This window comes from Anomalospiza imberbis, chromosome 2 (genome assembly GCF_031753505.1).
Source record: "Anomalospiza imberbis isolate Cuckoo-Finch-1a 21T00152 chromosome 2, ASM3175350v1, whole genome shotgun sequence".
NCBI lineage: Eukaryota > Metazoa > Chordata > Aves > Passeriformes > Viduidae > Anomalospiza > Anomalospiza imberbis.
Window position 1 is genome coordinate 13586396 of NC_089682.1, and position 14138 is coordinate 13600533.

At 43.9% G+C, this 14138-nt stretch overlaps 1 protein-coding gene across 7 annotated transcripts in view; it reads left to right on the plus strand.

The window, feature by feature from the left end:
• PCYT1B (phosphate cytidylyltransferase 1B, choline) overlaps nt 1-14138 on the plus strand; it is a 48057-nt gene that overhangs the window by 6834 nt on the left and 27085 nt on the right. For 2 of the 7 annotated variants that reach the window (XM_068179838.1, XM_068179839.1), the window contains exon 1: nt 2620-2813. The exons of 1 other annotated variant lie outside the window; for it this stretch is intronic. In XM_068179838.1, the coding sequence (XP_068035939.1) occupies nt 2712-2813 (102 nt within the window). In that variant the 5' untranslated portion in view covers nt 2620-2711. Of the gene's footprint in view, nt 1-2617; nt 2814-14138 lie in introns of those variants that run through there. 4 more of the 7 variants (XM_068179836.1, XM_068179840.1, XM_068179842.1 and 1 more) reach the window with 4 other exon arrangements.

Below are 14138 nucleotides of genomic sequence, written 5' to 3' on the forward strand. Positions count from 1 at the left end.
TGCTCTTCAAACAAAAGGACAGAATACTTAAAGTATTTACCAGAGATAGAAATTAAATAAGCAGCATGAAAAGTATTCCACTTCCACTTTGAAATTCTGGCCCAGCTTAGATAGATGAGAACACTACCACAAGAGAGACATCATTCTGTAATGTTACATGTATATGGAAAAACCTATCTGTAGGGAAGATGAATCAAAATGCATCTGGAGTCAATAGCACACTCACAGCATGAAAGCAAAGATGAAATTCGGCCTTTCATACTCAAAAGAAATAGAAGGCAAGGGAATTTACATTTCCAGTGTATTGGCAATCATCCAACTTCAAGAAAGTCTGTTTTCCTTTCATCTCTATTCCCATGCACCTGCCTGATCAGGGCTGGACACTCACCCTGGATATGTCCATACCTGGTGCTACACCTTCAGGACACCAGCACCAATCCCTGAAGAGCTGCCATATGTGGTTGGGTTTGTAAAAGCGCTGCCTGCTACCTCTGGCTGCTCCAGTCCTAGCACTGCTCATCTCTGCTGTCCAAATATTCTTCTAACAGCGTAACACTCCTGCAAATATTTCTCCTATGAAAATGAGCTACAAATTTCAGGCCGAGTGCTGCATTAATCATGCTTTAATCATTTCCCTTGAGTATGCTTTCCATAATGTGTGAGTAGTTCTTGCAGAATCACTGATAAAGGAACTTAGTTAAGAAGGAAAAGATTCAGCTGCGAGATTCACTTATTTTGGCTACCTGTTTTTCTTGCTCAGCCACCTCTTTTGACATGTATTTTCCTTTTTATATTGACAGCTGTCTCATTGGTGTTTTTTACATTCCCCTTTCTTTCTACTTTCTTTCTCATTTCCTCCTATTTACTTATCTACCCCTTTACCTTTCACATATTTCATACATTTTTGTATTACACTTGGTTTTCTTTGAAGATGTGCAGAAGATAAATACGTTTGAAATTCAGGTCTCAAGGGGAAAGACCCTGAGTCACAATTCTCTTGTAACTCCTCATGGTCTGGATGGCCTTAGATGCTCGTGTCCTCTGATGAAGTCTGATTTTTAAAAACAATATTGACATTGCCCACTGAAGCTAAGTATTACTGAAATCCACGTTTTTGATACTATCAAGGTTAACAATAGCCAATGGAGCCTCTCTCTTCTAAAAATTTTTGGCTTTATACTATCTTGGTCATATTCGCATGCTATTTAAGAGTAAGAAGGATTGTAATTTCACTTCAGCAGTGAAAAAAACCTGTAGAAGCTACAGTTGTGTGTGTTGAAGCAGCTGTACAGCACAACCAAAGATGTAGTCGTGGCTCCTGGGCGGGTGTCAGCCAGGTTCCATGTGAAGGGCCTGGGAACTCTGAATTTGCCTATGATTAGAAGCATTTTGCTGCACTTAGAGCTGCTACCATTACAGCCATGTTCTTTATCCATCTCTCAGCAGAACAGAACGACGCTTTTTGCCAAAACTGTTATAATAGCTTTCACTAAAAGGCAATTCATTTTTTCAGCGCCAAGAATTTGGTACTCCCAGCCCCGTGCTCCTCTGCGGGGAGGGGAGCGGGCTGGCGCTCTCCGGCAGCCCGGCGGCGCGGCAGGCGGGAGCTGTCCGCTCAGCACCGCCCCGCCGTCGGCTGCCGCTGAAGCAGCCAAGCCTCACCGCGGCTCGCTGTGAGTGGGCTGCCCAGGCCGCCCGGCCCGGCTGTGCCGCCGCGCCCGGGGTCGGGGCGGACGCGCCGAGGCGGCTCCCGGTGCGGCGCTGCCTCCCGAAGGCCCGCACCGCTCCGGCACTGACCGCGCCTGCCGTGCTCGGAACACGGTTCGGGGCTTGGGCCAGCCGTGCCCCTGTGGCCAACAGGGCCAATGGGATCCTGGGGTGCATCAGGGAGAGCATTGCCAGCAGGTCAGGGAGATGATCCTGCCCCTGCACTCAGCCCCAGTGAGATGAGCGTATCTGGAGTGCTGTGTCCAGTTCTGCGCTCCTCAGGACAAGAGAGACATGGAGATCCTGGAGTGGGTCTAGTGGAGCACAACAAATATGATTACGGGATTGGAGCACCTCTCTAGCAAAGAAAAGATGAGGAAGTTGGGCCTGTTCAGTGTCTACAAGGGTCGACTGAGAGGGAACCTCATTAATGTGTCTAACTAGATATTCATGGGCGGGGGGCGCTAAGAGGACGGAGCCTTTTGGAGGCTCCTCTCGGGGTTGCCAAGCTTAGGACAAGAGGCAACGGGCAGAAACTGATGCACAGGAAGTTCTACCTGGACATGAGGAAGAACTTATTCACTGTGCAGGTGACCGGTCAGTGGAACATATCGCCCAGAGAAGCTGTGCAGTCTCCCTCACGGGAGGTGTTCTGGACGCAGTCCTGTGCCATGTGCCGTGGGGCGGCCCTGCTCGAGCCGGGAGGTCGGAGCCGCGGCCCGCGCTCCCCCCCGGCCCGGCCCGGCCCGGCCCGGCCCGGCCCAGCCCGTTCCGGCCTCCTGAGACTCGCGGGGGCGGGGCCCGCCCGCGGAGCCGCCGCGGGCAGCGCGCGGTGGCGCGGCGGGGCAGCAGCCAACCAGGAGCCCGCATGCAAATCAGCCGGCCCCGCCCCCGCGCGCGCAGAGCGGGGCGGGGCCCGCCGGTTGCCGTGGCGACGCGAGCGGCCGAGCCCCCGGGCGGCTCCCGGGGAGACCCCCCGCGCCGGGCGGGCCCGGGCGGCGGCCATGCCAGTGCGTGCGGCCGGTGCTGAGTCAGGAAGAGGCGTCCCCAAATCCCCCTCCGAGACCATGGAGGAGCTGGAACACACCTGCCCACAGCCGCGCCTGGTGAGTCGGGCCCGGCCGCGGCCCGCCCGCTCGAGCTGCCCCGGGTGCTGCGGGGCCGCTGGGCCGGGGGCGAGGGAGGGAGCCGCCGGGCGGCCGGTGCCGCCTCTCGGCGGGTCCCTTTGTAGAACACCAGAGAAAGGGCGAGCGAAGGCTGTCCGAGGTGGGCTGTGCCGTGCCGTGCCGTGCCGTGCAAGAACCCGGGCAGTGCGGTGGCAGCCAGGCAGGATTCCTGGTCCGCCCGTTAAAACCCCGGATTCCCCGCGCTCCCGACGGGTCCGGGCGCGCCCGGGCACCGGTGTGGCTGCCACATGTGTGCGGGAGGCGTGTGATGGCTAAGGCGTGTTACGATCTAAAAAGCTGCCCGTTCCCAGTAGTGAATGCAGAGGAGCGGCCCGCCCTCCAAGGAGCCGGCGGCGGGGAGCGATGGCCGGTCTCAGCCCCTCCGGTGCCGCTCCCGCCGGGAATGGCAGCCCCCGGGGGCTCCTCGGTGACCGCCCGGCCCCGCGCTGCCCTGCACGCCGGGTCTCGGACGGGTTACTGCGCTCAGGAACGGCAAATCCCGCTTTTCTCAACTTTAAAGGAGTCCAGCGAGGAGTTGCCTGTTCGATTCAGGATGTGTAAGGAAGAAGAGAGTCTCGGAGAGCTGCGGTTTTTGGGGGGACAGGAGAATGAGGGAGGGCCGGGAGAGTGATACTTGAAATAACTACTCTGATGTTGTTTGCTTAAAGATTCCCTCAGACCTTGTAGGCAACTTTACAAGGCTGCTGTACCCCAAGAGTTCAGGTTCTGAGAGCTGTCCTTCTTTTCATGTGCTCATTTAAAATTTCGAGTGTTTCCTTGCTTCTTATTTAAATCTGTTATTATTCCCACCAGGAAAGATCTCCCCTTACCTCAGCATGGCAGCTGAGGTATGCTCAGTATGCACCATTGGCAAGGTGGCAGAAAGTTAATAACGGCAGTACATAAATGCAACCACAGAATTGTGGAGGCAGTGTCAAGATGTGAGAATGCATGATGTATGCAACAGTTTAGTACTGGAAATTAGATCATTTAACACCAGAATTCAGTCGCAGTGCTAATTAAAACATATTTAAACATCAAAGTTCCATAATTAAATTTAACACTATAGTTGAGATATTGTTCTGATATGACACAAAATAGCAACAGTCATTGGAGCTGACCTAAATTAATGTTTTCTTCCTGCTCATATTATAATTAAATTCAGCTTTAAAGAAGACTGTTAATTTGTTCATGGAAAGCTTTTGGAGTTGTTTTAATAGGGAAAGTTAGCTCAGATGTAGTTACTGCAGTGTGTTCGTACAGGCTGTCTTAAGATTTCTCTGTCAAAAGCTCAGATATAACAACCTGTTTGAATATATTACTCTGTGTAGTCTGACATTTTAAAAGATTTTAAAGAAAGGAGTGACAGTATGATACCAGTATTTACAGTATCATGCATTCCGGTATAATTTCTTTGGAATTAAGGTGACAGTTAGAGTACATGAATGAAACAGGAATTCATTATGATGTTTTAGATCTACCTGAGTACCAATAACGGACAATGGAGACATTTTCAATAAATATTTGTGGAAAGTATGTCCTTATGAAGTGATACCTCACCAGTTATCACTTCAGATACCTGATCAGAAGTCAGATCTGTGTTATCTTCAGGCTGAAAAAAAAGGTTGCCTGGTGAAGTATAATGCAATACACTGAACTCAGAGCATAAGGGAGTGAGGCAAACAAGTATAGTTAAGCAGTGTCTGAAGTGAGAAAAATTAAGGGTGGGTGTTCTGAAGAGTTAAAGTGAATCACCCCTTGACAGACGGTTTAATAACATGGACATCAAGTTCCTATCAGATCTTTTTTATGATCTTCAGTACTTGATCTGATCTCATCCTTTGAAGGCAGCATGTGCAGTGGTGGGCCAGTAACCTTGTCACCTAAATTACTAGTGTAAAGGAAAGAGAGTGTCTCAGGTAATGTTTTAATATTTTTGGACCTCAGGATGATACCTCAGGATGGCTCTGGTATTTCAGAATGATATAATTGGTAGCAAGTCTGTAAGATTTACAGATGACTTCTTAATGCTGTTCATTGGTTCTCGCACATCTCTAAAATTAATTTTCTGGGCTTTCAGGTTATATATGGACTAAGTTGTAGGAATCAGTTTTTCTTGAGAAATCACCTCAAATTTTAGAAGGTGAAAAGGGATTGGTTCCTTTCTGAAACTGTTGTCATCCTTTTCATTGAAACAGGAATTATTTCTTTAAAGCCATAAAACTGTGAATATTTGTAATGGATATCTGCCATTAGACCTCTGGTTTTAGGCTATGAAGTCTGCTAGCTTGTCAGGAGCTGTTACATTAGTGCTAAAGAAGCCGTGTCCTTCAAAGATCAGGAAATCAGGGGACACTGAAGGCAGTTCTAGGGTAAGTTTCAATGTCTATTGAAACCTGATGTTTTCCAGTGCCTGGTACTGTTGTAATTATAAATTGCCATTAATTTTTTTTCCAAGACACTCTGTGCATTTTCTTAACCAGCTGGAGCATTAATGAGCATTTGTGTTGCTTCAGTCAATTCCTCTGCTCCATCTCTGACTTAATCTTTGCCTTCTTTATGTTCTCAGCTTCCATGTATCTTAATGCCAGGAAAGTGTCTGAGTGACTCCACACGTCTTGGTCTCAATGCACAGCAGAGAAACAAACCCACTGGAGTCACAGGTTTTATCCATAGTGGTGATTTTAGGAGTTGTGTAGTCAAGAAAAAACTCCTCACAAATAGCATTTCTCCAATCCTGGTTTGCATCCTTTTGCATTTATCCCTTTTCTCATCTGGACCAAACTGCTGTCTTAGGCCACATTCTCATCTGCTGCAGTCCCATTCATATTTTTAATCCTCGGCATACGCGTAGTCATGGGGCCTTCACTGTTTTCAGTGGGATAAACATGACCCCTGGTCATATCATGCCACTCATTCATGGCATGGCAGTTGTCCCTGGATAACTTTCAGTAAGCTGCAGAGCGCTGCTGGGCTGTGGATCTCAGCCTGGAAATCCTGTCCTTAGGGTTTGCCCGTGTACATCAGTACTAAAAATGAAAGCTCTTAGTTAACTGTGAGATACCATAGCAGGAAATACCAAAGAGAAAATACAAAACCTTGTGAAATTATTTGCTTTTTTTTTATAATGTATTTATGTCACTTGTGATCAAGAGTTTCACTTTGGTCCCAGGTGCGTGTACCTCCTTGAAAATTTGGTGTGTCCTTTAAAAATTACCAATCCTCACGTGAAAGAAACAAACAGGCATTTCAACACACTTTGTTCAGGAAGACAGTTCCATGCAACATCTTTCATAAAAGAAAACAATGGCAGTTTATAAGCACAGTGCTGCAGAGAAAGCAAACCCAAATACACATTGAAACTTACTTGAAAAAAAACTTCAGAATCTACTACTTGGTCTCATCTTTCCCTTGAACACGCTGAGAGCTTCTTTTCTTTGTATTTCATGTCTCTGTCTTCCAACACAGGCATCAGTGGAAACATGTGATAAAGTACTCTTAGGACCCGGGAACCAATGTCATATTTTCAAAACTGTCAGAGCCTAACTGAGGGTTAGATAAGTTGAGGGAATGCAGGGCAATGCAACATAGATTTCCATCACAGTGCTTAATTTAGGAAACCAGATAAGCAGAAACCCACCTGAATTAGCTGGGGTGAATTACAGGGGAGGAGAGGGAGTAGATAGGTAGGCATGTGGTTGGTTTGGCCTGTGCTCACAGGCACATTGGTGGGTGGAGGGCAAGGCACGAGGAATTAAGCAGCAGTTTTCATTAATTTAAAGTGAATCTTATCTTTAAGATGATGTAAAGAAGCAGCTAAATGATTTTTGTTCTGTCTGCTCTGCCTTAGATAGTGCTATCCCCAGAATACTGGGCTGTTCAAGGGTATGTGACATCCATACTACCCTTGGATATCTGTTCTCAGGCAGCTGAAGCTGTGGCCAGCTCTCATTTATTGTACAGGAAATGGCATTGGGGCCCTGTGTGGAAGTACCCAAATAGTTTACTGGGGGCTTTTTTCCATCATCATTGCAAGGACAGACTAGCTGGATACTTCATCTATCCATATGGCAGATAAACCATGTTCTGCCAAGGCACTGCAAGTGTCAGGGCCACTTGAGGTTCACCCTTGCAATCCCAGGACTGCTCCAAAGTCCACATTTAGAGTTGTGAGATTCAGAGGCTACAGGCTTTTACAGGTCAATAGGAATTAGGTATTAAGTATCTTGGGGCCACTGAATCTATAGTACTTGGAGAATGAGACTCAAGTACAACTGAATGTGACAGATCCCATATAATTTTAGGCATCAGCTGCTTTAGCCATTTTGTTTATTTTCTTGATTTTTTAGAAAAAATGAGAGTACATTAATTCAGTTTTTTTTTCCAATTATTCAAGTACATTTGAAAAACACTATTACTTTTTTTATTTTATTGAAGAGTAGAGGAGAACATTTTAGTATTTGCACACACTGGAGCTATATAATGGTTCAAGGAGTCACTGTACTTCTTTAGACAATTTCTTATTGCTGCTTTTAATCAATAAACTCAAAAACAAAATCTGAAATAATTGCAAGGAAAGTGTGCATGCCTTGAATTTCCTGTATTTTCATCCCTTCATATTTGCAGAGAATGTTTTAAGAGGTTCTGATGCAACTCCTAGAATAATTTCAGTATTTTATTTCCATGAGCTTTCATAGATCTTCATGTTCATCTTTCACATATCACTGGAAGGCAATTTTAATCAGAGGAGCCAGTGATTAATGTAGGACAAGTTTATTGTGGTTAAAAAGTGTCCATGCATCTGTTTCTCTCTCACGTGATGTTATGACAGGGGGTCTGCCATCTGTTTACTTCAATGTGGAATTAAGCATAAACAAATATGTAAATAGCCTTACATTTAAGGAACCCAAAATTACTTTATTTGACATAATATTAATTTGGTCCTTCAGAAGTTTGGGTTTTGCTCTGGATTAATTTTTATTTTCATAAATGTTGGCTACTGTATAAAACCACAAACCCATAAAAATATGCCAAGTGAAGTTTGTGCTTGGGGACATGTAGCAGTTTTTGCTGCACTTAAAAAAAACTAAATTGCCCATAGACATGAAAAACCTGCTTCAATTTCCCCTTACTACATCAGAGGATGTGCAGTTTATATACATTCTGAACTGCAACATTTTCTGAAAAAAAACGTTGCAGTACATATTTGCCAGCTGCACAGAACTACAGATACCTTTTCAGGAATCAGGAATTACCCATAAACACAGGGAGAAAACATTACATTTTATATATTGCATTCTGTGCTTGCAAATGCAATGATATTTTAGAAACAGGTTTTCTTAGGAGAATATTACCAACTTCTTAAAATGTGCTGTTGCCATTACTACAAAGGTTTGTATCATACCTTTAAAAAGGAGTGGGAAAACATTGTAAATAGATTCTCTCTGCTCCCTCCTCAGGAACATAGACAACATTATAATATAACATATGTATAAAGTGTAAAAAGAACTCAGCACATGCGTGGATATGGAGCAGAAGAAATACAGAATTAGGAGGCAGATACTGACTCCACAGGCAAGAATATGTGTAGTGTATACTCACACATCCACAATCATGCACAGACATTGAGTACAGCCATAACTCTCTGTCCCAGTGTGTCCTTTGTTTCCATGTAATCTGCTTTCCTGTTTTGCACATATACAAACAGATGGTATAAGGTGAAAACCTCTTGAAAGGCACTGGATGAATCAGGGATCTTGTAAAGAAGCCCATCACCCTCCCTGTGGGAAAATAGATCTTCCTAGAGTTTTTCTGCTGACAGCTGAGGAACTGCAGAATATGTGTCTCCTGTGCAGGAGGAAAAAAAAAAAGGTTTGGGGTTTTTTTGCTTCTTCATAGCTCTGTTTCTGAGTAATGGTTTATACAAAATGCTGTCCTATGTCTGACGTGAAATAATTGATAAATGTAAAGTATGTCTGTAAAGAAGCACAAGTAGAGATTGATTATTGGGCCAAATTCACCCAATAGTTTAGCTATATAACTGAGTTGCTTTCAGAAGATTAACCCTTGCCTGTGTTAAAGCACAGTTGGGTTATTTTAGCCATATATCAGGTGAATTTGCAGATGACACTACACGGGGGTGGGAATGTTGGTCTGTTTCAGGGTAGGAAGGATTTATAGAGAAACTTGGACAGACTCATTAATGGGCTGAGGACAGTTGCAGGAGCTCAATAAGGGAAAGTGCCCTGCCCTGCACTTGGGTCACAACAACCCCATGCAACATTACAGACTGGGGGAGGAGTGGCTTGAGAGCTGCCCAGCAGAAAGGAACCTGGGGTTGCTGGTCACCAGCCAGCTGACAATGAGCCAGCAGTGTGCCCTGGTGGCCAGGAAGGCCAATAGCACCTGGCCTGTATCAGCAGTAGTGCAGCCAGCAGGACCAGTGATTGACACCCTTACTCAACAGTGGTGAGGCTACACCTTGAGTACTGTGTCCAGTTCTGGGCCACTCACTTAAGAAAAGATACTGAGGTGCTGGAGTATGTTCAGAGAAGGGCAACAAGGGTTGTGAAGGGTCTGGAACGTGTCTTGTGAAGAACGGCTGGGGCAGCTGGGTTTGTGTGCTCTTCAGGAGGCTCAAGGGAAAGCCCATTGCTCTCTACAACTGCCTGAAAGGAGGCTGTAGTGAGGTGGGAGATGGTCTCTTCTGCTATGCCTGCAGTGAGTGGACCAGAGGAAATGGCCTTAAGCTGAGACAGAGGATATTCAGGTTAGATATAAGACAATTTTTTTCAGTGTTAGGGTGGTCAGACATTGGAATAGGTTGCCCAGGGATGTATGGAGTCACCATTCCTGGAGGTGCTCAAGAGGCATCTGGATCTGGTGCTGGGTGATGTGTTCTGGTGGTTTAGGGGTTACAGTGGTAGTGCTGGGTTGACAGTTGGAGTGGATGATCCTAAAGCTCTTTTCCAACCTTCATGAGTCTGTGATTCTATACAGTAATGTACAAGTAAAAAGAAATGTGTAATAGACATTCAAAACACAGGATTTTTTATCTCCTGTTATCTCTGATATTATCTCCACTGATGTTGTCTCCACTGAATTGATCAATAAAACACAGAGTGGCATTAGAGCAGTGGTTACATGTTTTTGGTCTGTTGACCATGGCCAACCTTCAGCATTACTCCTGGGCCAGCATGCAGTTGCTGCAGGGCATTGAGTTGCAAATGCCCCACAGCCAGTTTGGTTCTTGGCCATGGTGTCTGCAGGCTGATCATTGGCAACCGGTGCTTCTTTGATGGAGCCACAAACTTCTTTATCCAGGAATGCTGTGTATCCGTCCTTGGTGCTGGGATATCTGACAGCTGTCCTGTCTGTCGCCATCAGGACAGGAGAACATCCAGGCTCATGGGCTGCACAGTGCCCTTGCTGCAGTTTGCTCTTTCAGTGAGTCCTGCCTGGATCACTGGCATGCAGAGCTCCTCCCATCTCCTCCTGGCCGTGCCAGGGGAGTGGGCTCAGGTGGATGAGTTCCCAGGGGTCACATTTCACTTCTAGCTGGTGTTCATAGAGGTTGAGGTGCTTCATTGGCAACTCTTTCACTTGAACTCTGCTTGACTTGGGGCCCATCCTACCTCTAGGGATGATTTCATTTTCTAAATAATGTGTTCCAGTTCAGTCAGAAGTCATGGCTGTCATGCAGGAATCTTGTCACAAAAGTCTTTGGCCTTTTGCAAATATTACACTAGATTACATAATAGTTATTCTAGTTTCATAATCTACGAATCTCTACATATATACATCATTATGCTTCTTGAAAAGACAGTGGAAGTTGCTTTTCTTCTGCAGTGTCTTCAATTTGTAATTACATCTTGCACTTAATAATTACTTAATACTACTGATGAGCAAAGTATATTTGATTGAAGATAAAGCCCAGAAAGAGCAACAAAGTTAATTTGAAATGCTTACAAACAGAATGCTGAAGTTATTGTTTTTGTTTTTATAAAGTTAGTTTGCCATAGTTTTAGTTTACATCCACCTTCCTGAATAATCAGAATTGTGAGAGAACAGGATAGGGTTTTTTTTATACTGGCATTGATATTAGAACTGTTTGTAAAAAGTTTACCAGGAGACAACCACCAGTAACTTTCAACTACAACTTAAATGCTCATAAATTTACCTGTTTGAGTCAAGGTTACTGACCCAAACAGGTAGGGACCACATGGTTTTCCATTTTGACAATGTTTGTTCCCTGAGCCTCTAAGAGAAGACCTTGGTAGTCCTTAATGTAGTCTTTCCACTTACAAAAAGTGTTCATACCTCAGAAACTTGTCACATACTTACTTTTCAATAGTTTTGATAGGGCTTTTACTTAAATATTCCTTGAAACTGATGTCAGTGTTTCCTGCTCTGTAATTATTGTTTCCCAACATCAGGAGCAGGTTCCCAAAATAATTGTTCCTCACGTGATTTGTTCCAGTGAAATCACTTATCTGTTTTTAAATACTGCTTCTGAGACAAAAGGTGGTTACAGCGTCAGACCTCCCACATAATTTCCCTGCCAGTTTAACTCTTTCATAAGCACAGGCCCAACCTGCTTTATCAAGTGTTGCCTCTGTAGCTGTACTGGTTCATGATCTGAAATTTCATTGACCTTTGTTGACAGCAAAATCTTAGATGACAATGCAATTTTACTAAGAGGAGAGAAGGTATTGTAGTTGCATGAATTAAAAAAAAGCTCCTTCCATTAGCTGTGTTTTGTACAGTCACCCTGCAGGCACAGTTATAAAGGCAGGTGCACTATGGCTTGGATGGGTCTACATTTGCCTGCTTAAAAGAATGTTTCTGCCTTCCTTGCTTCTGTGTAAAAAACCCAGCCCAACTACCAAACAGACAGAAGAAAGCAATAACACAACAGGCTGTAATCAAAAGAGAGGGTGTGGAGGTGCTTGTGTTCTTGACCTGTTACTTCAGTGGTAGGACTCCTCTTCCTCTACCAATCACCAACAGCTTTCCTTTTAATCATTAGAAATACAACCATGAGTGTTTATCTTATGCCTAGGAGCTAAGTTAAATGGCTACAGTAGCCTAAGAAGACTGTGAAAACCTGTAATAAAAAGGCAGTGTCAAGATACACCTGAAAATGAAGTGCTGAGAGGTGGCATGTAGGGTTTCTTCATGAAGTGTCCTGGCCCCAGAACCAGCTCAGAGCTGCCAACCACACTGTGCTCTCTTCTCTGGGCTACTGTCTCACAAATAGGCCATGGGTTACAAAGCCATTGCTGGTGCATATGGAGCTGTGAGGTACTTGCTGGGAAAGCCCCCATTATCCACCTTCCATCTTTTAATGAGCCGAAGTTCACTGAACATCATTCAGTTCTTTTGCAAATTTCCCAGAAAGCAAGTAAGACACTATTTAAACTTCTTGTAGAATACCAGCCTCTAATATGCAAGGGTTACTAAACATGATGGTTTATCATACCTTCATTTTACTGAATGCTGTGTCTTCATTTCCACGAAACAGGACTTTTATTGCAAGAGCTTTTTATTATCTTCCGAAGTAAATATCATTAATAAGTCCTAGTATTACAATGACTTCTCCATCTGTGACATGTGATAGGCTTTCTCTCACATAGTACTACAGGAGGGTGCAGGTCTCAGGAGCTTGCCTTGGTCCAAAATACAAGGCTAATTTTACTTATTTATTTGCAAAATGTAAATGCCTAGAACGTAAGGAAGGCAGAGATGAAGGGAAAAATCTGTCAGAGAAAGACAGAAGTACAAAGTCTTTGTCTAACCATCTGATTATTGGCAAAACTGTAGCAAACTTCCAAAATAACTAATGGATTACCGAAATGAAAAAGCTGCTATATAAATTACTTGTTGTTTTCTCACAATTCTAATTATTACCATCAAGAAACTGGAAAGAATGCAAGTAATTATAGACAAACTGAAAAGGTTTGATAAATTATTTCTGGATTTTAATACTTTCTTGAAATATGATATGGGCTTTTATACAAACCAAATGGTCTCATTTTACTCATAAGATGTTTTTGTTAAGCTTAGCAATAATTTTTCTAGGACAGATAAAACAAAATAGTAGTGAGTAGTCATTTGGAAGCTATTGCTATAGCTTTCATCTGTCAGCACATGGTGTTTATGCTTTTCTCTGTTTGGTTTTGACAGAATATGGCTGATTTTAATGTATTGCATTTGATGTATTTTCATATCCAGTAACTGTGAGGTCAGAGAGTAGAGGGAATATTGACAGGTCTGGTTCTAAGCCCTGATCTGTAAAGTGAGCTTTAATGATGAATCTTTATAAAAGCTGGACCAATGGGAAGCTAATAGAGGTTGTTCTCCATTGAGCAGAGACTGAAAGAAAAATCTCAGCGTTGCAAAGGTGGTTACATGGATGAAAAGCACCACTGTGTTTGCCTGGGGGGAAAAAGAGATATCTTCCTGCAAACTAGGCCTATTTTCTTCAAATAACCTTCAAGGAAACAACCTCTGCCAAGCTAGGAGCTGATTACCAGTTGCAGGCCTCAGACCATAGCCATTATTGTTTTAACATTTCTGCCTTCCTCTTTATCTCAGCAGGAACCAGGCTGTATGGGCTGCCGTGTAACTTGACCTTCCTTGGAGATAAAAAGACAGATTAGCACCCAGCAATAGCAAAGCCAGAAGCAAAAAGACAGTATTTAGAAAATAAAGGAAAGAGCTGGCACTGTATGATTATTTGTAATGTTCTACACTGTGCAGCGTGGGTGGCCTGATGAACAGTTCCCCTCCATGAAACCCAGACAGAAACTTGGGCTTGGTAATAGTTTCTCCATTTTTAACCTTGTCTGTGCAGAGATGCTGTGATTTTCATCGTGAACATGCTAATGATGATGATTTCCTTTAACATTTGAGAGTATGGGAAAAAAATAAGGAAAGAAAAATGGAAAGGAAAAAAAGGAAACCTACATAAAATTGCATTACTTGCAGTAAACAAAATGAGTAGCAAATCAGCAGAAAGAAGTGGGTCTGAATCTTTAAGTCTTTGTTGTTTTACTGCTGTCCTCTGACCTTTCCATGCAACAAACCAGTGAGCCCAGAGATCAGCAGCAATTAGGCATGACGTGCCCTAAAGTCTCACAGGGATGCTAAAGAATGCTAAATGCTCAGTGATTAATCATTCAGCATCAAAAATCTGAAAAAAACAGTGTAAAAGCAAAAAGGGATGCTCTTATGATCATCCATGGGTACTCAAACTGGTGTGAC